The following is a 26,195-nucleotide window of genomic DNA, read 5'->3' on the forward strand; positions in this document are numbered from 1 at the left end:
ATATATATATATATCACCTGTAAGTTTGACCATGGCTGCTTCCAGACTATAGAGGAAAAGAGGATATTGATGGGAATAGTTTAGAAAGATCAAATTGTAAAAGAAGAAGGAGGTTAATGTCATTTCCAGTGGGGGAAAAAATAAAAGTAAAATGATCTCAAATCAGCAACTTAATGTTATAACTTAAGGAACTAAAAGAGATTAGATAAACCCAAAGATACTAGAAGGGAGGAAGTAGTAAAGATTGAGCAGAAATAAACAAAATAGAGAGTAGAAAATAATAGAGAAAATTAATTAAACAAAAATTGATTATTTGAAAAGATCAACAAAATTGACAAACTTTAGTTACATGGGCTAAGAAAAAAAAAAAAGACCCAAATTGCTAAAATCAGAAATTAAAATGGAGATATGAGTACTTATTCTACAGAAATACAAAAATTGTAAGAAAGTACTGTGACTTTGTACCAACAAATTGGACAACCTAGAATGAAATGGACAAATTCCTAGAAACACAAAATCTACCAAAAGTAAACCATGTGGAAATAGAAAATTTGTAAAGACATCTAGCTAGTAAGAAGATTGAATCAGTAATCCAAAAAAATCTCCCAACAGGGAAAAGCCCTGAACCTAGTGGCTTCACCTGTGAATTCTACCAAACATTAAAGAACAAATAACACTAATTCTTCTCAAACTTGTCCTGATAATTGAGGAGGGACACTCCCTAACTCATTCTGTGAGGCCAGCATTACCCTAATACCAAAGCCAGGCAAATAGTACAGGAAAACAAAGCTACAGATTTAATATCTTTTGTGAACATTGATCTCAACAAAATATTAGCAAGTCAAATTCTGCAGCATAATTAAAGAATTAGATACCATGATCAAGTGGGATTTATATCTGGAATGCAAGTGTGGTTGAATATATGACATCAATTAAAGTAATACACCATATCAATAGAAGGAAAGAGATAAAATGAGCATATCAATCAATGTAGAAGGCGCATTTGCCAGAATTTTGTATGTTTTCATTATTAAAAACCAAAAACATTCAGCAAACTAGGAATTGAAGGAGGGTACCATACTTGATAAAAACCATATATGAAAAACCCAGAGAATGTCATCGTCTATACTGAAAAACTAAAAACTTTTTGTCTATGATTAGAAACAAGGCAAGGATGGCCACTCTTGCCACTTGTTTTCCACATAGTATTGGAAGTCCTAACCAAAGAAAAACCTAGTCAAGAAAAAGAAAAAAAAGCATCCAAATCATGACAGAAGACATAAAATTATTTGTTTGCAAATGATAGGATTTTGAATGTAGAAAACCTTAATGATAATAGGGTACAATTAACAAAGTTAAACAAAAAATAATCAGTTACATTTCTATTTACTAACAATATATAATCCAAAAAGGAAATAATTTTATTAACAATAGCGTGAAAAATAATTACGTAGGAATTAACTAAGCCAAAGACTTGCATACTGAAAGTGACAAAACATTTCTGAAATAAATTGAAGAAGGCACAAATAAATGGAAAGGTATTTCATGTTCATGGTTTAGAAAACAATGTTAATATTTTAATACCACCCAAAGAAATCTGCATATTTAATGTAATTCCTATCAAAATCTCAATGATTTTTTTTGAAAAAAATACAAAAACTTGTCTTAATATTTAATAGCCAAAATAATCCTAAAAAAGAACAAAAGTTCTCATACTACCTGGTTTCAAGACATTGCAAAGCTATAGTAATCAACAGCATGGTGCTAACATAAAGACAGACATATAGATCAATGGAATAGAATAGAATAGAGACAAACCTCTCTATATAAGGTAAATGATTTTCAACAAGGAAGCCAAGGCCACTTAATGGAGTAGGACTTCTTTACAACAAATAGTATTAGGAAACTGGATATCACATGCAAAAGAATGAATTTGGACCCTGAACTAACACCATATACAAAAAAGCAATTCAAGATGATCAAAGACCCAAATGTAAGAGGTAAAGCTATAAAGCTCTTAGACGAAAACTGAGCAAAAGCTTCACAGCATTGGATTTGGCAATGATTTCTTAGATTTGACATTGTAGACATAGATAAAAACAAAAAAAAGACAAATGGGACTTTATGAAAATTAAAACTTTTGTGCTTCAAAGAAACAAAATCATGAGTGAAAATATTTCCTTTCTTCAAAACAGAAGAAAATATTTAGAAATAATATGTCTGGTAAGGGATTTATTCAGAATAATAGAGAACTCTTTAAACTCTACAACAAAAAAATCAAATAAGTCAATTAAATATAGACAAAGGCCTTGAGTAGACATTTCTCCAAAGAAGACATATAAATATCCAAGAGATATATGAAAAGATAGTCAGCGTCTTTAATCATTAGGAAATGCAAATCAAGACAATAATGAGATACCACCTCATACCTATTAGGATGCTGTTATCCCTTCCTCCCCCCAAAGCCCAGAAAATAACAAGTTTTGGGAGGATATGGAAGAATTAGAACCCTTGTACACTGTTGCTGTGAATGTAAAAATGCTGTGGCAAATGCTGTGGCAAATGGTATCTTCGTTCCTCAAAAAGATAAAAATACAATTACCATATGATTTAGCAATTCCACTAAGTATGCAGTAACCACCCCCTTATGTGTGGTTTCCCTTTGTGAGGTTTTAGTTACTCACAGTCAACTTTCATCAAAAAATATTAGAAAGAAAATCCAGAAATAAACAATTTGTAAGTTTTAAGTTGTGCGTTATTTCTAGTGTGATGAAATCTCACACCTTCCTTCTCTCTCCATCCAATATGTCAGTCATTCCTTTATTCTGTTGTATCCATGGATATAATACCCTCCTCTTTGCTGCTCAGTAGCCATCCTGGCTATCAGATCGAAAAAATATAGTACAGTATATTGAGGGTTTGGTACTATCCATAGTTTCATGTGTCCACTGTAGGTCTGAAAACATATCCCTAAGGGGGGGACTGTTGTATTCCCCAAAGAATTGAAAACAAGGTCTCAAAGTAGATTTTGCACACCCATGTTCAGATCAATACTATTCACAAAATCCAAGAGGTAGAAAACACTCCAAATGTCCTTTGATGGATGAATGGAGAGACAAAGTATGGTGCGTGTATATGTTTGTGACATATATGTGTATGTATGGTAGATTTTTTTTTTTTTTTTAATGGAGACAGAGTGTCATTCTGTTGCCTGGGCTAGCTAGAGTCCCATGGCCTCACACCTAGCATATAGCAACCTCAAACTCGTGGGCTTAAGCAATCTTCCTGCCTCAGCCTTCTTGAGTAGCTGGGACTGCAGGCACACACCACTACATCCAACTAATTTTTCAACTTTCTTTAGTAGAGGTGGGGGTTTTGCTCTTGCTCAGGCTGGTCTCAAACTCTTGACCTCAAGCAATCCTCCTGCCTTGGCCCTACCAGAGGGCTAGGATTTCAGGCATGAGCCACCACACTAGCCATATAATAGAATGTTATTCAGCCTGAAAAAGGAAGGAAATCTGTCATGTGCTATACAACATGGATGAACCTTCAGGACATTATGCTAAGTGAAATAAGCCAATCACAAGAAGATAATAAATATTACCAGGCGCAGTGGCTCATACCTGTAACCCTAGCACTCTGGTAGGCCAAGGTGGGTGGAATGCTTGAGTTCATGAGTTCAAGACCTGCCTGAGCAAGAACAGGACCTTGTCTCTTCTCTGCTAAAAATAGAAAAACTGGGCTCAGTGCCTATAGCTCAACCGGCTAAGGTGCCAGCCACATACACCTAAGGTGGAGGGTTCGAATCCCCAGCCCGGACCCGCCAAACAACAATGATGGCTGCAACCAAAAAATAGCCGGGCGTTGTGGCGGGCGTCTGTGGTCCCAGCTACTTGGGAGGCGGAGGCAAGAGACTCGCTTGAGCCCAGGAGTTGGAGGTTGCTGTGAGCTGTAATGCCACGGCACTCTACCCAGGGGGACAGCTTGAGGCTCTGTCTCAAAAAAAAAAAAATAGAAAAACTGGTCAAGGGTACCTGTAATCCCTGCTACTTGGGAGGCTGAGGAAAGAGTATCTCTTGAGCCCAAGAGACTGAGTTTACTCTGAGGTACGATGATGCCATGGTACTCTACCAAGGGTGACAGAGGGGGGGAAAAAAGATAAATATCTGTCCCGGGGGAAAAAAAGATAAATATTATATAATTCCACTTATAAGAGGTATCTAAAGTCTTCAAGTTCATAGAAATAGAAGTAGAATGGTGGTTACCAGGAACTGGAAGGATGAGTGGTTAGGGTTTCAGTTTTGTAAGATGAAAATATTCTAGAGATTTGTTTTACAACAATGTAAATATACTAACTCTACTAACTGTACACTTAAAAATGGATAAGATGATAAATATTATGTATATTTTGCCACAATAAGAAGTTATTGAAAAGTTATTGAAGATCTAAAGAACTTTTCTTTATGTGAGTTATGCCTATTGATATTTACAATAGTAGAGAATAAAACTAAGAGATTTTAAAAATGGATTGGTTCATTTAAAATTATATTAAGCCACTGTATTACATGTTAACATAAATAACATAGTATTTTCATGAAAATGACTATATTTACCGAAACAAAAACAATTTATTAAGAAGAGTGACATTGTTTTTTCATTTTTGCCAGTGTCTTAACATCTGGCTTAATCGAAAACAATTTCTGCATCAGTCTATTCTAATGCATTGTTTTAGTTGCAGTCTATGAAGAAAATTTGACCTTCCTCAGATATATAATTATAAAAGTAAAGAGAATTATAATACTTTTCAAATAATTGGAGATTGTCATGATACTGCTCCAGAACTCACAGATGATAGTTTAAGTTAGCTGCAATGTGTAATCTGAAACCATACATTGGTATATGTGGCATTTTCAACTGTTTTTTTTTTGTTGTTTGTTTGTTTTTGAGGCAGAGTCTCACTCTGTTGTTCCAGCCTTGGCTGCCATGGCATCAGCCTAGTTCACAGCAACCCCAAACTCTTGGGTTCTATTGATGCTCCTGTCTCAGCATCTGGAGTAGTTCGGACTACAGGCACTTGTCATATGCCTACCTAATTTTTCTATTTTTGGTAGAGACAGTGTGTTGCTCTTGCTCAGGCTGGTCTCTGAATTCTTGAACTGAAGGGATCCTCCCCCTGGGCTTCCCAGATTGCTAGGATTACAGGCATGAGCAATCCCAACACTGGCCCAATTGCATCTTTTATTTATTTATTTATTTATTTATTTATTTTAGAGACAGGGTCTCACTTTGTTTCCCTTGGTAGAGTACTGTGGCATCACAGCTCACAGTAACCTCCAGCTCTTAGGCTTAGGCATTTCTCTTGCCTCAGCCTCCTGAGTAGCTGGGACTATAGGCACCTGGCATAACATTTGGCTACTTGGTATATGGGACCAGCACCCTACTCACTGAGCCACAGGTGCCACCCGGCATCTTTTATTGATATGTGTTTTTGTGACTGCATATATTGTGCATCTGGAAAACATTGACTCCTACTTGTACAAATTGTCTTAATGTTGTCACATTAAACTACACAATATGAAAAATAACATTTGTTAATGTTACCAACAATCTCTAGGGAAGAAGAAAAATATTGGGGTAGAGGAGAGGCACAAAAATGGGATAGCTTCTGTAGTGTTGGCAAAATTTTAATTTTATGGTAATCAACTTGTTCTTTGCTTTATAGTTTCAAGTATGAATTCCTAGACAATACAGTTTAGTTTTAACTGGCTTTAACTTTATATAAATGGAATCATATGGTATATACACATATGTACTTGTTTTCTTTTGTTCAGTGTTATGTTCTAGAATTCAATATACCACGTATGTATCTTATGTGTGCACATGTGCATGTGTGTAATATTTCACTATCTGAATAGACCACAATTTTGAAACTCATTTATCCTCAGTGAACATTTATGTTATTTTCACATTTGGAAATTTTGAACAGTGCTACTGTGAACATTTTTTGCACATGCATTCTATCTGTATAAGCATGCATTTGTATAGGATAGAAATGTAGGAAATGCTGGGTCATAGAATATGCATGTTTTCAAATTTAGCATAATAGATGCCAGAGGTTTTCATCAACCTGTGAGAGCCCCTTTGCTCCACATCTTTGACAACACTTAGTATTTTTAATTTTATTACAATTTCATTTTATCTCAGTTAAAAGACTTTTAAAAATTCTGCCTCTCTGAAAAGTGTGCAGTAGTTCCTTGTACAATCCTCTGAATACTAACATGTTAGAGCAATTTTCATATTTACTGGATATTTAGATTTCTTCTTTTATAAAGTACAAACTCAATTTTTGTCCATCTATTTTTGAGTTAACTTTTTCTTACTAATTTGTGGAGGTTCTTTGTATATTCTGGGTTAAATCTTTTGGGGTAGGGATAAGTATAGTTATTTTTAGCTATAGTTAACTTTAAGGACAGAAAATACAATATGTTACCATGATAGCATCAGGTATACTAGGCCACATGTTAGCCCCTCATGAGCTAGAGTTGTTCAGTTGTAAGGTGGCAAGATGAAGTAGGTAAGTGTGGGCCACTGTGCTCTGTAAGATACAGGTTCTTGTATATGTAACAACCCATACACTTAAGTGTCAGTTCTTCCAAGGGGCATCCTTGGTTACATGAATCACACTAATCTTAGGGAGGTTGCAGCCTTTGTTTTTCAGCAGGCATTTATAGTTTATTCATAGACCCTCAAGTACAGATGCAGGTCACCAGCTGGGGTCACTTTTACAATAAATAATGTGGCCTATTAATACAGCTAACATCTCATATTTAGCATAATCCAACATATATTTCTATAGAAATGGTGTTAGAATAAGAAAATTAGAGGTCATTTCCTCATGAACAAAGAATTTAGACCTGTTGTTTTAACCTTTTCTCTCTGGAAAAAACTGGTCTCTTTACAAAACTGAGTATGCCAATCGATGAATGTAGTAAGTATATCTCTTCATCTCTTTAGGTCTTCTTTACTTTCTCACACTAAAACTTTTTTTTATAGCAGTCATGCACATTATTTATAGATTTGTGCCAAGTATTTGATTTTTTTTAGGACACTATGAATGGTTTTCAAATTTTTGTTTCTATAATATTTTGTTAAAGTATAGGAATGCTGTTGGTTTTATACATTTATTTTTTATCTGACAACCTTGCTAAATTCTCTTATTCTAATAAATTATAAATTCTTTTAGACTTTCTACATATTCAGTTATATTATTTACAAATAATGTTTTTCCATTTTCTTTTCTAATATTTATAACTTTATATCTTTTTCTGACCTTAATGAACAACTGGAACCTCCAGTACATTGTTGAATAAAAGTGGTGACAGATTCTTGATCTCAAAGGAAAAACTTTAAATATTTTATCATTGTGATATTTACTATAATCTTTTTATAGGCAAGCTCTATACTACTATAAGTATGCAAAGTTATTTTTTAGAATCTAAATGACATTTAATTGTATTAAATGCTTTTCTGAATCTAGTTAGATGATTGCATTATACATATTTGCCTATAATATCTTACTTTGTCACGTTACCTCAATAGAGTTGCTAACATTAAGCCAAATGTGCCTTCCTGAAGTAAGTTTAGTTTGTTCAAGATGTATGATCCTTTTTAATAAATTAATAATATTTTCATTAAGAATTTTGCCTTTATATTCATAACATATTTTCCTATAATTTTCCTTTTCCTATTGAGTTTTGGTATAAAGATTTACTAGGCTAATGAAATGAATTAGGGAATAAACCCATTTTTGTTTGCTGAAAGAATTTATGTAGTATTGGAGATATTTCTTCCTTAAGTGCATGGTGAAACTTATTAGTGAAACCAACTGGAATTTTCATTAGGGGAAAGTTTATAATTACAAATTAAATTTCTTTAATAGTTATGGAACTATTTAGGTTTTTTGTTTCTTTCTTGAATCTATGGCAGTAGCTATACTTTTCTAGGAATTTGCTTTCCCTTTCTTTGTTGGTTGTTCACATTAGAGGTTTAATTGATTTTGTCTTTTCAAAGAAGCAATTTTTGGCTTTGCTGATCTTCTCTATTGTATTCTTAGGCACTATTTTATTATTTTTGCTTTCATCTTTATATTTGATTTTTTTCTACTTTTGGGAGTAGGGGTTAAGGTACATATTGCTCTTGGGAGTCCACCAGAAGTATAGCTCTGACTGAATTCATTCTTTCTGGTTATAAAATCAGCACTGACAACTTTACTTTTGAGTTTTCTACTCTCTTCCATACCTTGATTTGGAGATAATTATTTGATGTTTCATAGAAGTTTGTTTTAAACTATTTTGTATAGCTTTTAAAAGATTATATTCAGAGTAAGATAATCTTATTTCAATGTAAATAGAAGTCACTTCCAGTATTAAAATTATGGTGTGATCTTTCTGATTTCCTAGTCGTAGAATATCAAAGCCTAACTTCAGTTTTACTGTACAAATATAAAAGTAATTTAAATGAAAATATTTTGAAAAAAATGTTAGTAAGACCAGGACAGATACAGCATTCTTACTGTTCTCCCATCTGTTCAGTGTTCTCTCAAATGTGATTTGCAGTAATTGGAAAAAGTCTCGGCTTGGCGCCTGTGGCTCAAGCGGCTAAGGCGCCAGCCACATACACCTAAGGTGGCGGGTTCAAATCCCCAGCTCGGGCCTGCCAAACAACGATGATGGCTGCAACCAAAAAATGGCCGGGCATTGTGGCGGGCGCCTGTAGTCCCAGCTACTTGGGAGGCTGAGGCAGGAGACTCGCTTGAGCCCAGGAGTTGGAGGTTGCTGTGAGCTGTGATGCCATGGCACTCTACCCAGGGGGATAACTTGAGGCTCTGTCTCAAAAAAAAAAAAAAAAGTCTCCAAGAATTAGTGGTAGAGAGACCAAAATATCTTGCAACTTTAGCAGTGGTAGTGTATCTCATTGCCCTGGACTTAATTAGTTCTTGTTTTAGTTCTAGCCACTAATCTAAAATCTAACTGAATGGAGAGAGGATTTTATTAACAGAATTCTCTTGAGTTTTGAAGTGTTCGGATCAGTTGCCTTTTTTGAATCAATTAATTAGACATACACAGGGCAGCAATCTAAACTCTGAAGAAGATAAGAAATTGACCAAGGCATTTAATAGTTTTAAGAAATTTACAGTTTCTACTGAAGTGCTAAAGCTGCATTATCTTAAAATGTGAATGCATGTTTTTTAAAAGTACAGGCTTTGGAGTGGCAATACCTTGGTGTAGATTCTAACTCCCCTGCTTCCTAGGTATGTGACCTGAGCTTCCTTAATTACAAATTAGAAATAACAGAAACTGGAGTTGTAAAGACTAAATTAAGTAATCCATGTAAAGTCTCAACATTATATGTGAGACATAGTTGTTGCTCAGATTATGTTTTATGAATTAATGAAAAATCAATAAATCTTTTTGTAGAGAGAACTGAATATATTGTAATAAAAGAAAAATGTAATAAGTATCAAAAGAGAGACATGGAGAGTCTCTCTCCATGAGTTAAAATATTGAAAAGGTCTCTTTACTGACTAGGAATTAGGAGAATTCATGTAGGAGATGCCATTTGAACTAAATCTTGAAGGTGGAGTGGAATTTATAGCAGTTATACTTGGGACAGAAGATACTCTGTGTAGAAGTAATGATCTATACTACCAAAAACTGGAGGTGGGGGAGCTGGGCTTTAGGCAGGAAAGTAAAGAGAAAACACACTGGAAAGATTTGGAATTCAATACTTTTGTTCTTGAGAGCCTTTAGAGATTTTGAGCCATACTTTAAGACCAGTGCTAGCTAGGTGCAATGGCTCACGCCTATAACCCTAGGACTTGTGGAGGCTGAGGTGGGAGGATCACTTGAGGCCAGGAGTTTGAGATCTGTCTGAGCAAGATTAAGACCCCCATCTTTACAAAAAAAAAATAATAAAATGTAAAATAAAAGTAGCTGGGCATAATTAGCTACTTGGGAGCTAAAGCAGGAAGATTGCATGAGCCCAGGAGTTCAAGACTGCAGTGAGCTATGATCATGCCACTGTACCTCAGCACAAGACTCTGTCTCAAAAAAAGAAAGAAAAGAAATGAAAACAAGAAAAAGATCTATCATTATGGCAGTTTGTCAGGTAAGTGGGAATTTGGAAGAAGGAAGACTCAGAAGAAAACTTTATAATACCCTAAGCAAAAAGAGATAAGTAACAAAAATCTTACAAAAATAGAATCAAACTGCCCCAAAATTATCCAGTAAGAAATAATAGGTGAAGGAAGAATTCAAAGGTGATTGTAAGATTAAAAATCTAGACAATTGGCTCAGCGCCTGTGGCTCAAGCGGCTAAGGCGCCAGCCACGTACACCTAAGGTGGCGGGTTCGAATCCCCAGCCCGGGCCCGCCAAACAACAATGATGGCTGCAACCAAAAAATGGCCAGGCATTGTGGAGGGCGCCTGTAGTCCCAGCTACTTGGGAGGCTGAGGCAGGAGACTCGCTTGAGCCCAGGAGTTGGAGGTTGCTGTGAGCTGTGATGCCATGGCACTCTACCCAGGGAGACAGCTTGAGGCTCTGTCTCAAAAAAAAAAAAAAAAAAATTCTAGACAATTGAGACAGTAGCAGTATCATTTGCAAGCACAATGCTGCTTATAACATTTAATGAAAAAAAAAATGAAAAATTAATATGTTTAAAAGTAAGATTTTAAACATACTGACTTTGAATTTTATATGACAGGAAAGACAGCCAGCTATAAATGTCAACTTAAGATAGTTTGAACTATAAATATATATTGGGAATCATCTGTATGGAAGTGATAGTTGAAATCCTGGAAGGATATGTGATTGTATCAGTGGAAGAAAGAGAGACAGCCAAAGAGAAAGAAACTATAGTTGGATAAGCAGAGTGGAAATAATGGAATAGAAATTTCTCTATTAAAATTTAGGAAAATTTTCAACAAGTTATTTGAGTAGGTTCTCTGAAGGAGAAGCTACTCTCATTGTTGGAAAAATAACTGAGTGGCTTTATCTTTAGCATTTATTCTGCTGTTAGCAGAAATAATGCATAAAAATTATCTGTATCTGAAAGTTCAGTTCTGCCTTTTATGGACAGATTTGGATGTCTTCCTGTCTTTCACATGTAATAAATTACTGGGTCATTCAGAACTTCTTCTTTCACCAAACCCATAGAAATAGATACATTGCCAAGCATTGCAAATGCCCTGTTTTGCACATAGAATATCAAGGTGTCAAGATTATTATTAAAGTTTTGTTTACCAAAGAAAAGAAAGAAAAGAAACTTTACAGTATTTTGAAGAAATTCATGGCCTTTGAAATTTCCAAAGGACTCTCAAAAAGTATTCAGTGTTGATAAGGCATTTATGGTAGCAATAATAATTACAGTTAACATTTACTGAATGGCTACTGTTTGCCATACATCATTCTAAGTGTTTTACATGTATTTATTTGTTTAGAAGTATTTACTGTATCTACTATATACCAGGAACTGTTCTGGGCACTTGGAATAGGTTAATGAATGAAACAAACTAAATGACCTCATAGACCTTTTATTTAGTGAAGGCAGACAGATATTAGCCAAGAAATATAATAAATTAAGAACATTGACATAAGAAGATGGTAAAAAGATAGGAAAAATGAAGCAGAGTAAGGGAAGTTAGGACTGTTGAATTGAGTTAGGTGTTGGAGATAGATTGCATTATAAAGTAGGGAGGTCAGAACAGGCCTTATAGAGAAGATTACATTGGTGTTAAACATACAGATATCTGAGAAGAGAGTACCAGTCAAATGCAACAATTTGTGCAAAGGCCCTAAGGTGAAAACATTTCTAGGATACCCAAAGAACAACGAAGAGATCAATTGGTTCCATTTTGAGGAAGATAGGGTCGCAAGTGTTGTGGAGCTGCAGTGCACACATACCTCAACCACCACCACCACCCACCTCCCTAGCTCCTGCTCCTGCCTCACAGCTGTTACCTCTCTCTGAGGAACAGCTTGGTCAGCAAGCCTCACTACATCCATGGCTTTTAAAGAAAAACACCTGTGGAACCAGAGGTGATGATTTACTGAAATTAGAGTTACCCTAACTAGCTGCAATGTAAAATCCTTAGCGACAGTATATGATGACTTGATCAGAGTCATAAAGGAAAAGAATCTCAAAGTGAAAGGACCAATTTGGATGTATACCAAGACTTTGAGAATCACTACAAGAAAAACACCTTGTGATGAAGGTTCTGTGGGATCACTCACAGAAGAGAATCCACAGCGACTCATTGACTTGCATAGTCCTGAGAGTGTTAAACAGATTCTTCCACCAGTATTGACCTAGCAGTTGAAGTTGAAGTCACCATTGCAGATGCTTAAGTCAGCTATTTTAATAAATTGTTATCAATTGTTTAAAACAAAAACAGAGGTCAGTGTAGTTCATAGTGATCAAGGGAGAGAGTGGTATATCTGATCAGAGGATTAATCTCTAGGAGAAAGGTGAGGCAGATCTTGCTACTATACACTATGAGGCAGGTACCATTATAATCCCCAGGAAACCTAGATAGAAAGATGCCAAATAATTTGTCAATTCTACTATAAGATCAGAAGCTGGGGCTCAGTGCCTATAGCTCAGTGGCTAGGGTGCTAGCCGCATACACCAGACCTGGCAGGTTCAAATCCAGCCTGGGCCTGCCAAACAACAATGACAACTATGACCAAAAAATAGCTGAGCGTTGTGGTGGGTGCCTGTAGTCCCAGCTACATGGGAGGCTGAGGCAAGAGACTCGCTTAAGCCCAAGAGTCTGAGGTTGCTGTGAACTGTGACAGCACGGCACTCTACCCAGGGAAATAACTTGAGACTCTGTCTTAAAAAAAAAATCAGAAGTTGGCTATAACAAGAAACAAACTATTTCATCCTATTTACCGAAAGTTTCAAAATGCTTTAATTGCTAATTTGTTTATGGCCCTCCATAAAATATTCTATGAAAGGTTAGCAGTTTTGGAGTAGATGATTCATTTAATAATAGTTCTACTATAATTTTCTTTCTTTGCAAAACAACATGAGCATTTATAGGGCTTGTTGTAATTTCATCAATTTCCCATGTTTCTTCAATTGCCCATGCCTTCTTTGTGTTGGAGGTACATTAAGTATCCCTTAACACAAGGCTTTTGTATTAGAACCAATTCAGAGTTCTAGGCAAATTAAGGCCTCTTACAAACAGGGATATATTCATAATGATAACGACATGGTTGATATATTTACCTTAATTCTTATATGCAGAAAGCCATTCTAGATCATATGGTGATAATTACATTTATACATTATCTGTGTACATGCTGCTGATAATTGAAATGAATCACTGCAATGATAGTGCAGATTATCTAATCCATGTATATGCTACCCACACTTGGAATGAATCAATGCTTTATTAATATAATTGGATATAGAAAAATACTTTAATAAAAATAATTCTTTAAGTAATAGAAAAATCTAAGAAAAAAATGTGTTTGTGCCTACCTCAGTGATCCCCTCACTTACTCCCACTCTATTTCTAGGTTAAGTGACTATAGGAATTTGAAGTTACAGTAGACTATTAGGTGAAAAGATTTTTAATAGTTCATTTTTATACATGTTAGATTGCTAGTTAAAAAGAGTTAATATTTATTTCAAAGTATATTTACTATATTGGGAATTCCATTTTTGCCTTTCATTTTTAAGTAGAATTGATCCAAACTTGTTTATTTTATGACCTGTGAATTTGTCAGCATTGATTATATAGAGGTGATCAATTAAAGAACTTTGCTAGATTTATGTTTGTTCATATAATATTTTGTTAATCTGAGAGTTAATAAAAATGAGAAGTTACATCCTTTGGTATTTCCTGTAGATGTCTGAGAAGCAGTGAATGCATAAATCATAATTATGTGGAATAATGATTTTGTTAATGATTGGCACTAACATGCTATTGTCAAGTGGGGGCATCATTGATCTTTCTTAAATAAGCAGTCTGGTAAGAATAGTTTGCTCATTAAACTTAAAGGATATTAGGGGTAAATAATTGTCCTTATTTTACCTTACATTGAACGGCCTCTATTTTATGTCCAAGTTTTATTATTATTATAGCTAGAACTCTTAACTAATAGCTAGATTTAAAGGCCAGAAACATTTAGTAGTTGTTTTAATAATACTCAGTTATATCAACCCCTAAAGTTGCCATCACAAAATGCAGTTGTTATTCAGTAGAAGAAAAATAACATTGTTTTAAGAGTAATAAAAGTTTAGAATAAAATCTTATAGTCTTAGTTTAATTATCATTATTGCTCTTTTAAGTATATGAATATGGGGACAAATATATAGTTAAGATTTAAAACATATACATAAAACTAACTCACTTAATATTCACAAGTAGCTCTCAGTGATAATTAGAAGATATTCTGAGGATCTCCAAAATATATATTGTTGTGTGCTGTTGCTACCAAATCTAACTATTGTTAATAACTCTAAAACTCTTTTGCTACCATTAAATTTATGTAAGAAGAATGTTTGAAAATATTATCCCTATGCTATTTGTTTAAAATAATGAGGTCTGACAAGTAAGTTTGTGAATTCATCCTAGAAAAAGTGCTACATACCTCATTTTTGAATATCACTATGATCACCTTCAGAGTACTTCCCTTGGAAAACTAGGGACCAATTCCAGCACCTAATTCATGCATATATGATTATTATATTTTTGAAATTTAGTATGATTTTAATCTCTCCAGTACTAACAATTTATTCTACAGTTAAACTTCAAAATACATTGTTTTTAATCTAGTCAAAAAGGAGCCATATTTATACATGATTGCATTTGGAGCAAACTCTGAGGGTATGAGAGTTACATAGATATTCACCTTTAAATATTTTAATATAATGTTTTCATCAATAAAGCTCTTGGTATGTTCTTACATATAATTTTAAAAATCTTGCATATCTACCAATATATCTTTGTCAGGCAAATGCCATGGGCTAAAACTGAAGCTAATAACTTAAGATTTATGTCTCCCTGTTGGAAGTTACAGTTGTCATGAATTGACAGTTTTGAAGGACCTGAACTGACATCAAAGAGTTCAAAGTGATCTGGTTAGGTCAATTAACATTAATTTTCATCTTCCATTAAATTCTTTCAAATGTTTTCTTCTTTTCCTTTTTTCTAGCCAAGTCCTATACCAAGTCCTGTTTTGGGGCGAAAGCCAAATGCTAGTCAGTCATTGCTTGTATGGTGCAAAGAAGTTACAAAAAACTACCGGGGAGTAAAAATCACCAATTTTACCACATCATGGAGAAATGGTTTATCTTTCTGTGCAATATTACACCATTTTAGACCAGATTTAATGTAAGTAAAAACATTTTTCATTCCCTATACATATTTTGTCAATAATAGACTTTTTTAAAAAGAATATAAAATAATTTCTTATCACGTGTCCTTAAATGCTTAACTTTGTTTCTGTTTTATTACCCTCACACCTCTTGCTTTTTGAGAGAAGAAATATGTGCCAGAAAGAAATGTTCTACCTAAAAACAATCTTTTTTATTTTTAAAGAAAATGGATTTTCTCCTTAATCTCATATAAAGAACAGACTTCAAATTATTATGAAAATTGTGTTAGTGTTAAAATGAGATGAGACAAATAAGCCTCTAGCTCTTTGTACATTGACAACAAGGGATTACCTCCTGGTAAGTTTCGTTGTCAAAGCTAGTCTTTGGTTCCTGCCTTAACTTCTCTTTTAGATAGAAAGCTTCAGGCAATGAAACATGTAATCACTGTTATTATTTATTTATTTCCTTAATTTTCCACACTATTAGTTTTGTTGGTTGAATTGCTGTGAAATTGCTAGTTACTATTTGGTATTATTGAATGTCAAATTTTTAGATTTAGTTTGTTTTAAAAACAGTTGTTTTTATCAAATACTATATATACCCACTGTGCCATTTTTTTCCTCAGTGACTACAAGTCTCTGAATCCTCAAGATATTAAAGAAAACAACAAAAAGGTGAGAATTACTGAGAAAAAAATACGTAGTTTCAATTTTGGCTTTCCTGCAGGTTTTTATTAATTTGGAAAAAGTGAGGCTATTTTGTGAGGTCATAACTACAGCTCACAGAAAGTTGTCTGCATGGTTTACTCTGATTTGTTATGGACTTTGAAGTTCACAACAAATGTGAGGCTGGCATCAGATTATGTGTGTGACCTTCACTGATGGTTAAATGTTTGTTAAAGCATGTTGTTTTTAAGATTTAGCTTTAAAAAATGTACCCCAAACAGGTATGTGCCATAACTATTATGTAAGTTTAGAAAAATATATTAGGACGGGGTAAAAACAGGAGCCAAAAGAGAAACCAGAGCAAGTACGTAGGTTCTTAGAAGCAAAAAGATGTAAAATTGGTTCTTATTTTCTGGTAAACTATACACAGTTATGCACCACATACTGACATTTTTGTCAATGATGGACTTTATATACAATGATGGTATCATAAGATTACAATACTGTATTTTTTATTATACCTTTTGTATGTTTAGATACACAGATGCTTAACTCTGTGTTACAGTTGCCTATGGTAATTGCCAGTCTGATGTGTAACCTGGGGAGCAGCAGACTAAACCATATAACCTAGGAATGTAGTAGGCTCTACCATCTAGGTTCACACAATGTCAAAATTCCTTGACAGTGCATATCTCAAAATGTATTCCCATGGTTAAATGACACAACACTGTATATTTTTCCACATAATTAATTAATATACTAAGATGTAGCTCCCCAACTGGTATTTGGAGAAGTGGTAGAAGTAGGTATCAGTCCTTTTAGTCATTAGCCCTGTGTGGGACTGAGTTGCGAGAGCCCCCTGGACCAGCTGACTGACTATAGGCTGACATTATCTATTCAACCCAGTGAAAATATAGTATGATTTCCTATGTGCAAAGAGGAATTACCTAACTCAGCACACAGTAGGTACTTAATGTTCCTTTGTACTGAATTGAATTCTTCACCTGATAAACTAATGAAATGTGTTGTTGCTTAGAATAGGAGTTCTTAATCTGTGATCTATGGATAGAATTCAGGGGGTACTTGAACATAGTTGGTGGAATGAATGCATTTTATTTTTATAATTCTTCAACTGAAATTTAACTTTTCCTTCAATTATGAATTTAGGCAACAAAATATAGTAGTACTATAGTACTATGTCATCTTCAGAAATCACAGATATTTTTATATCATGCTGCAGTTACAGGTACCTCCAAATACCTTTTAAGTTTATCACTTCTTCAAAAGTACATTAATTAATGAATTCATAAAAAGCACATATATTACCATTTCCCAAATTTGTTTTAATTGATATTTTCATAGTTGTATTTCTGGTTTCTTTTGTAGTTCTATATATTTTATAGACATAAAACATTATTTTGAGAAGGGATCAATTGCCAAAAGGACTTATGAGACAAAATGGTTAATAACCTCTGATCTAAAGTTTTTAATACACTTTAGATACTTAAAACCACTAGTGATAAATCGTGGACTTGATAGAAGTTCAGTTAATGGCTTGTATCTATTAAAGTGAAATGCCTTTTTTTCATTAGTTAATGAATTAATAATTTTTTTCCTAAGAGGTGGGTCTTGCTCTGTCACCCTAGGTTGAAGTGCAATAACATGATCTTAGCTTACCTCAAATTCCTAGGCTCAAGGGATCCTCTTGCTTTAGCTTCCTCAGTAGCTGGGACTATAGGCACACACCACCATGACCAGCTAATTTTTTTTTTTTTAAATTTTTGTAGAGATGGGTCAGGGTCTCACTTCACTATGTTGTTCTAGGATTACAGGTGAGAGCCAGGCACCCAACCTCAAAACAACTTTTCATCTTTATTGCTCTCAAAAGCCAAAAATTTGCATAGCCATCAAAAAATTATTTCTTTGCAAATGCATAATGCTGGTCCTAGAGTAATACATTTAAAAGCTCCCAGATTTTTATTGAAATATGCCAGCAACAAAAGGTAATCTATAAAAATCAATATAATCTTTTTCTAGAAATCACTCTGGTGAGCAAATTACAATGTAAGCCATTTTCATGAATTATTTCTTATATAATTTTGGAGAGCCTGTCTATTAAGGTAAAATGCCTTCTTTTTTATTAAGGTAAAATATATCTTAAGTATGACAGTTCTTTACTTGCATTTTCTTGAATTGCTAAGCTAACTTAAATACAGATATGAAGATTATAAAATAAACCATTATTTTTATAAAGTACAGCTTTCAATGTACTGTTTAAAATTTTGAAATAAAACAATGTTGATTTTACTTACATATATATTTTTAAAGAATATGGGGAATCTCATTAAGGCTTAAGTAATACTTCTTTACATTAGTTTTTCATGAACTTAATAATGGTGAACATATCTTGAATTTGCATATTACTACATAGAGAAGAATGTCCCATTAAAATTATTTTCTCAATTATATCTTCCAGGGCAGATAATCGTGGCTTTTGAAAAGGCATTTAACTTTGACAATTCTATTCATTGTGTTATTCAGTAAATAATTGTTACATAGTCTTTCTTTAATCACTTGCAACTTCTTGTCTGATATCTACATTGAGTATCTCAGTTGCTACCTGCAGATTACTTCAGATTCCATAGTTCTTCCCAAATAACCCCAGCTGCTCTTGTTGGGACTTAAGCAACACAGGGAACATTGCCTGTCTCTAAATTCCACACAGATGTATAATATAACTGGCAGTGACTCCTCCTTTACCAATTAAATAACATCTAGGTATGAATAAGACAATTTACTTGAAAGACCTCTTTTTTTCTCCACACACAAATAGCTTTAAAGACAGTATGTGGTTGACCATAGCAGAAGAGATTAACCTATAAGGAAATTGCTTTCTAAAGCCTTGACCTCACTTAACAGAAAACCTGGCTTGTTTTTAAATGTCTTTTAGTTCAATTAGTATACCTAAAATTAATTAATACATGAAGTAAAACACCAGAAGGAGTTTCCCCCACAAGAAAGTTAATCATTTTTCTAGGTTTATAAAAAGGACTGAATTAAAAAAAGATATTTATCTATGACATCTGATCTTAAGCAGTATGTCAGTGTTTTAGATGATTGGGAAATGTTTAGAATACTGCCTGTGGTGCTTTCCCTGATGGTCTGCAATTGATGTCTGTCAATCAAGTTGTCAAGACAAGGAAGAAAATGACTTTAATTTTCCTAAAACATTTAAAATGACAAACAAGCCTATACATGCACACCAACTGAGCCATTCTCTCTAGTAAATATTTTGAGATACCTATATTATGAAGCCTAGTGCTGTGAAAATTGAAAAGGTTTTTAATATCACAATTTATTTTTCATTCTCCTTACTTACTCCACATCTATTTAACTACAGGAAGAATATAAAACAAGGATTAAATTCAAAGGTAGAAATGTACTTTAACATGTGAGTGCAAAAGACTGATTCTTTCTGAATTGTTGCATAATTTCCTAGTATTTCTTTTAAGAAAAACTTTGAATTATGATCTTAAATCTAGATTGTGAAAAAGAATAGACATTTTACACACCAAAGCAAGAATACATCTAGAGGGTTCCTACTTTCTCTGAGAGTGTATCTAAACCTCTAGCTGTATATTTTTAATGCTTCCTAGCAACGCAATGTTGTTTTCAAGGGTTAGTTCAGGATAGTAATAATTAATTGTAAATTGAGAAACAGCTTTGATTCTTCAAAACTAGAAAAACCTGATGTACCACAGTCATTTAAAGGCTAACAAAAATAATACAATGCAGCCTCACATTCTCAACAAGGTTGCAGTACTCAAAACATTGCATTCTTTCCAAAATGGATGAAGTAAAAATGAAGTCACACTTATTATGAAAGTCAGTCTTAATTGAGCATTTAGAAAATCTTTCTATGTTTCTAGTTTTAAATAGCATTTATTTGCATTTTGTATTGTGTAATCTCATAGTTCTTTTATTTATCTAGCTATGCTTTTTCTTCACAAGTCATTGCAATCACATGATGACCATGGAAAAGAGATTGATAGGAATGATAAAGCTTAGGATGGATTAGGCTAATATTTCTTTATACCTTAGGTACTTATCTCAAAAATCCATCCTAAGATTTAAAAAATAAATTTAACTTTCATTTTCCCTATTTCCTATTTTGAAAAAGAATGTTTTGATTGTTATTTACTAAACATATGTCCCTTGCCTATACCCCACTCATATACATTTCTGACTCTTGGAACTTTGTTGTTTTCTTGTGCTGTAATGTCAGTAACATTAAGTACCTGGCAATAATAACAAAAACCCATTGAAATTTTGCTGTTTTTAAAATATGTGTATTATATGAATGGTTTAATAATATCTTTTGTTTTTCCTCCTTTGAAGGCATACGATGGATTTGCCAGCATAGGAATTTCCCGGTTACTGGAACCTTCTGATATGGTTTTATTAGCAATTCCTGACAAACTGACTGTTATGACTTATCTCTATCAAATAAGGGCACATTTCAGTGGCCAAGAACTAAATGTTGTTCAGATAGAGGAAAACAGCAGTAAAAGCACATATAAAGTTGGAAACTATGAAACAGATACAAACAGTTCTGTTGATCAAGAAAAATTCTATGCAGAGCTTAGTGATCTGAAGCAGGAGCCTGAACTGCACCAGCCTACCAGTGGAGCAGTAGACTTCTTATTGCAGGATGACTCTGTATTTGTGAATGATAGTGGGGTTGGAGAATCAGAGAGTGAGCATCAGACTCCTGATGATCACCTTAGTCCAAGCACAGCCTCCCCTTACTGTCGCAGGACTAAAAGTGACGCAGAACCCCAAAAGTCTCAGCAGAGCTCTGGAAGGACTTCAGGATCTGATGACCCTGGAATATGTTCCAATATAGATTCAACCCAAGCACAGGTTTTATTAGGCAAGAAGAGACTTTTGAAAGCTGAGATGGAATTAAGCGACATGTATGTTAGTGATAAAAAAAGGGATATGTCTCCACCTTTTATTTGTGAGGAGACAGATGAGCAGAAGCATCAGACTCTAGACATCAGTAGTAACTTGGAGAAAGAAAAATTAGAGGATTCCAGACCCTTAGAATACAAATCAGATCCTGAATCACCTATCAAAAAGCCAAGTTTATCTCCTACTTCTAAACTTGGATACTCATACAACAGAGATGCAGACCTTGCTAAGAAAAAACGTACTTCCCTGCGGCAGACAGAATCTGATCAAGATGCTGATAGAACAACTTTAAATCATGAAGATCATTCTGCAAAAACAGTTCAGGTAAGTGACTTATAATGATGAATACATATATTTAGTAAATAGTTATTCTGTGTTTTTATTTCTTTTTCTGTTCATAGAATATTTTAATACATTGCAAACGATTAAAGGTGAGGTATAATTTTCATTATTATACCTGCTTCATATTTAAAGTTTATAATATAAGCCCATAAATCCCAATTTTAACATTGAAGAATAAAGAATGTCACCTTGCAAACCAAAATACTATTACTTACAAACAGAATATTTAACTGTAGGAATAGATCAAAGATACTTCATTATTCCATTTGATAAAAACATCATTCTAAGAATGTATAATGCCAAATTAAGTATTTCCCACTGAAAGCATTCTCCCTAAATATTTTAGTTACATTACAATTGGTGTTTCCAGTACTGGTTTAAAATCGCATTAGTAGCCAAATTTCTACCCATGCAAGGAACATGGCACAGTTTTGATTCCTTCCTTACTTTTAAAATTTACTGTATTTACTTGATTCCCTTGTATCATCAGTTATAAGATATGCTATTGTTTTATGTACAACAACAACAAAAAACATAGAAAAGTTATGACATATGGTTTTCTTATCACTTAGAATTTTTATTTTGTATCTGTTTTAAAAAAACTCTTTTAAATTTATTTTTTTGGCCAGGGCTGGGTTTGAACCCACCACCTCTGGCACATGGGGCCAGCACCCTACCCTTTTGAGCCACAGGTACCGCCCTTTTTAAAATGTATTTAGCCAGAGTTATTTTTTAGTCTTAAAACATTTATGTTTACATGGAAAGGAAATTATAAACAAATTAAATTGAGTAAGGTATTCCTGAAAGATTTTCACCTTTAGAATTCAATTCTTCCAAATCACATTTTGATTTAGAGTTATTGATGTTCTTGTTTTTCTGCAGTGTTAATCTCTGTGCCCACAAGAGGATATAAATAGTTTTTTTGGTTTTTTTGTTTGGGGGTTTTTGGTTTTTTGAGGGGGGAGTTTATTGTCCTCAGTAGAGTGTCATGGCATCATAGCTTACAGCAACCTCAAACTCTTGGGCTCAAACAATTCTCTTGCCTCAGCCTCCCAAGTAGCTGGGACTACAGGTGCCTGCCACAACACCCTGCTGCCTTTAGAGACGAGGTCCCCGTTTGGCTCAGGCTGATCTCAAACCTATGAGCTAAGGCAGTTCCACTTACCTCAGCCTATCAAGAGTGCTAAGATTACAAGTGTGAGGCCCTGTGCCCGGCCTATAGCAAATAGTTTTAAGAGTGTGATCTAGGGGCTGCTAAAGCTAGAGTCACCAAATTAAAACTATTTTCACAATGGTACTAAGACCTTGTTTACCTTCATCATTCTCTCACAAGTGTACAGTGGTGATTTCCAGAAGTGACATGATTTTGTAATATCTCAGCAAACTGAATATAAAAGTGATATGAGAATCCAGCTGCCACCTTCTTATATTAAAGGGATTTACAAAATATGTAAAGTAATGCTAGTCTCAATTTTTGTTTGTTTTTAAAGTAGTTATTTTTTATTAAAATACTGACATATTAATAGCTAATAGGTTTATCATGGCTATTTCTAAATGAAAAAATAAATATTTTTTAGATTTCTCAGCTTTAATTTCTGAAATGACAAAAATCAATAAATATAACCCAAATAGGTCAGGCACAGTGGCTCACACCTATAATCCTAGCACTCTGGGAGACTGAGTTGGGTGGATTGCCTGAGCTCAGGAGTTTTGAGACCAGCCTGAGCAAGAGTGAGACTATCTCTACTAAAAATTAGAAAAATTAGCTAGATGTCAAGGCAGGCACCTGTAGTCCCAGCTGCTTGGGAGGCAGAGGCAAGAGGATTGCTTGAACCCAGGAGGTTAAAGTAGCTGTGAGCTATGATGATGCCATGGCACTCTACCCAGGGCAACAGAGTGAGACTCTGTCTCAAATAAATATAACCCATATGAGCAAAAGTTATTTGGGATCTTCAATAATTTTTAAGCATAGAAGGGGATTCTGAGAGAAATATTTGAGAACCTCGAATTATAGCATTTCTCCACAACTGTCTCTGGGATTTTCTTCCAAGTCATTAATATGCATTGATAATAGCACTTTCCTGACTTTACTAGACAGTGCCAACAGAAGATTTTTAGACAATAATCTAGAATAATAATTCTTTTTCTCATACTACTCAAATGGTTGTTGAGTGAAACCTCAAGGAATTGCCATGATGCCTTCAGAAATATTAAATAATATATAAGTAGACAACTATGTCTTGACTACCACCTGGATGACAGAGATTGTGAGATGCCATCATTTATAAGTTTGCAGAGGTGTTGAGAAAAACTTTCCATCTTAGAATCAAATAAAGTAGCTATCAAATATCAAATCAAAGACCCTGCATAGCTAAACCTATCTGAAAGCTTTCAGGGCAACATAATGTTTATACACATAGATAATAAACATCTAGTGATTGCAGAATTTGGTTAGCCTAAATCAGTGGTTCTCAACCTTCCTAATGCCATGGCCCTTTAAAACGGTTCCTGTGGGTCACGACCCAGAGGTTGAGAACCGCTAGTCTAAATGCTAATATCCAATACAGATTTTAAGGCAGATGTGTTAAAATTAGAAATTGATTAATGTTAAAAAATACTCTGGACTGGCTTGGCGCCTGTGGCTCAAGTGGCTAAGATGCCAGCTACATACACCTAAGGTGGTGGGTTCAAATCCAGCCTGGGCCTGCCAAACAACAATGATGGCTGCAACCAAAAAATAGCCAGGCGTTGTGGCAGGCGCCTGTGGTCCCAGCTACTTGAGAGACTGAGGCAGGAGACTCAGTTGAGCCCAGGAGTTGGAGGTTGCTGTGAGCTGTGATGCCACGGCACTCTACCCAGGGGGATAGCTTCAGGCTCTGTCTCCAAAAAAAAAAAAAAAAAATACTCTGGACTGAGAATCGGTAAACCTAGACTCTCATTTTGGTTCTGCCAGTAGTTAGCAATGTAACATGTTAACTAGCCATGTAATCTATCCCACTCCACCTTCTACATGTTCCAAATTCATAATAGTAGCCTTTAAGTGTCTAGTACATGTGATGACAATTGTATATCTTAATATGTCTCTCTTGAACTTTATAATCCTATTTTATATATGAGAAATCTGGCATTTACAGAGTTACCTAAGGTCACATAATAAATGTTAAACTTTGAATTCAAAACCAACTTTATCTGACTCCAAACTTTATATTTATATCATCTCTTCATTTTTAACCATAATAGCACTACTAGGCTGTCTTAACAACAACAACAACAACAACAAAATATATACATATATATGTATGTATGTTTATAAAAACATTTATGATAGTAGAAATTGTATACAGTCTAAATGTTTGATGAAATAAGATGGTTAAGTAAAGTAGGATGCATCTATACAATATAATGTTAAGTAGCCAAGTGAAAATCAAATTTAAAAAAAAGATTTAATTCCATGAGAAAATGCTCATAATAGAATACTAAGTGAAAAAGGCATGATTTCACAGTGATTATCTCCGGGTGCCAAGATTGCTAATTATTTTTCTATTTACTTGTATGTATTTTCTAAAATCTCTATAATGAATGTGAATTGCATTTCTAACCAGGAAAAAAATTGTGTTTATATGCTCTTAAGGCTAATACACAGTTTTTCATTGTCTGTGTAGCTAGTAGGAATCACTAAATGAATGTAGCTAGTTAGAATCACAGAATTTAAAGCTAGTGGGATCTTAAAGATGGCATACTCTAAGTCCCCTCATTTCAGAGATGAGGAAATGGAGAGATTACAAAAATAATAATAGTAAACATTTATTCAGTGCTTACCATCCATGTGCTAGTCCTCAGTACATTACTTTTTTTTTCCTTTTTCTTAGAGTCAGGGTCTTGCTCTGTTGCCCAGGCTAGCAGGTAGTAGCATCATCATAGCTCACTGCACTCTCAAATCCCTGTCTGAAGCTCTAGTTTCAGCCTTCCATGTAGCTGGGCTTACAGTTGAATGCCACCACATCCACCTAGCTACATTTATTTAGTAGCTACACTATGTTGCTCAGGCTGATCTTAAATTCCTGGGCTCAAGCATTTCTCCTGTTTTGGCCTCCAAAAGTCTTAAGAGTACAGGTGCAGGCTCGGCGCCTATGGCTCAACCGGCTAAGGTGCCAGCCACTTACACCTGAGCTGGCGGGTTCGAATCCATCCCGGACCTGCCAAACAACAATGACGGCTGCAACCAAAAAACAGCCAGACGTTGTGGGAGGCGGAGGCAGGAGACTCGCTTGAGCCCAGGAGTTGGACGTTGATGTGAGCTGTGATGCCACGGTTCTCTACCCAAGGCGACAGCTTGAGGCTCTGTCTCAAAAAAAAAAAAAAAAAAGATTACAGGTGCAAGCTATCATGCTCATACCATTGCTCTTATCACTTGATCTTTATACTATCCTTATGAGAGTTGGTCTGTTTTTAATCACAAGGAAACTGAGGCCTAGAAAGATTGAGTAATTTGCCCACAATTAAGTGATGAAATTGTTATTTGAACCCAGATCTGACTCCAAAGTTCTTAAACATCATGAAATGGAATGCAATATAGTTTTTAAGTGCCCAGCTCAATGTTACATTGTTTATTATTAGTGGAAGAGGGATGAATAGCCTGATTTCTTGACTGAAAATGCAGTGTTCATTTCATTAACTTTATCTGGTTTTGAGACAGTGTTGCTATTGTAACCAGTCAGAATGCAATGACCAATTCTATTATGTCCTATCAACATGAACTTAGAATCTATCATTATCTTTATGCATTGTATTTATATCTATTAAGAATTTTTGTTTAATCCTCTTA

The 26,195-nt window shown here is 34.5% G+C and overlaps 1 protein-coding gene across 3 annotated transcripts in view; it reads left to right on the forward strand.

Moving 5' to 3' along the window:
* The window catches only part of EHBP1 (EH domain binding protein 1), a 381,725-nt gene that overhangs the window by 250,154 nt on the left and 105,376 nt on the right, over positions 1–26,195 (forward strand). For all 3 annotated transcript variants that reach the window (XM_003787947.3, XM_003787948.3, XM_023512117.1), the window contains 3 exons: positions 15,227–15,405; positions 16,015–16,063; positions 20,453–21,352. In XM_003787947.3, the coding sequence (XP_003787995.1) occupies positions 15,227–15,405; positions 16,015–16,063; positions 20,453–21,352 (1,128 nt within the window). The remainder of the gene's footprint in view (positions 1–15,226; positions 15,406–16,014; positions 16,064–20,452; positions 21,353–26,195) is intronic.

Source organism: Otolemur garnettii, unplaced genomic scaffold (assembly GCF_000181295.1).
Source record: "Otolemur garnettii isolate 467f Iridium unplaced genomic scaffold, OtoGar3 scaffold00024, whole genome shotgun sequence".
NCBI lineage: Eukaryota > Metazoa > Chordata > Mammalia > Primates > Galagidae > Otolemur > Otolemur garnettii.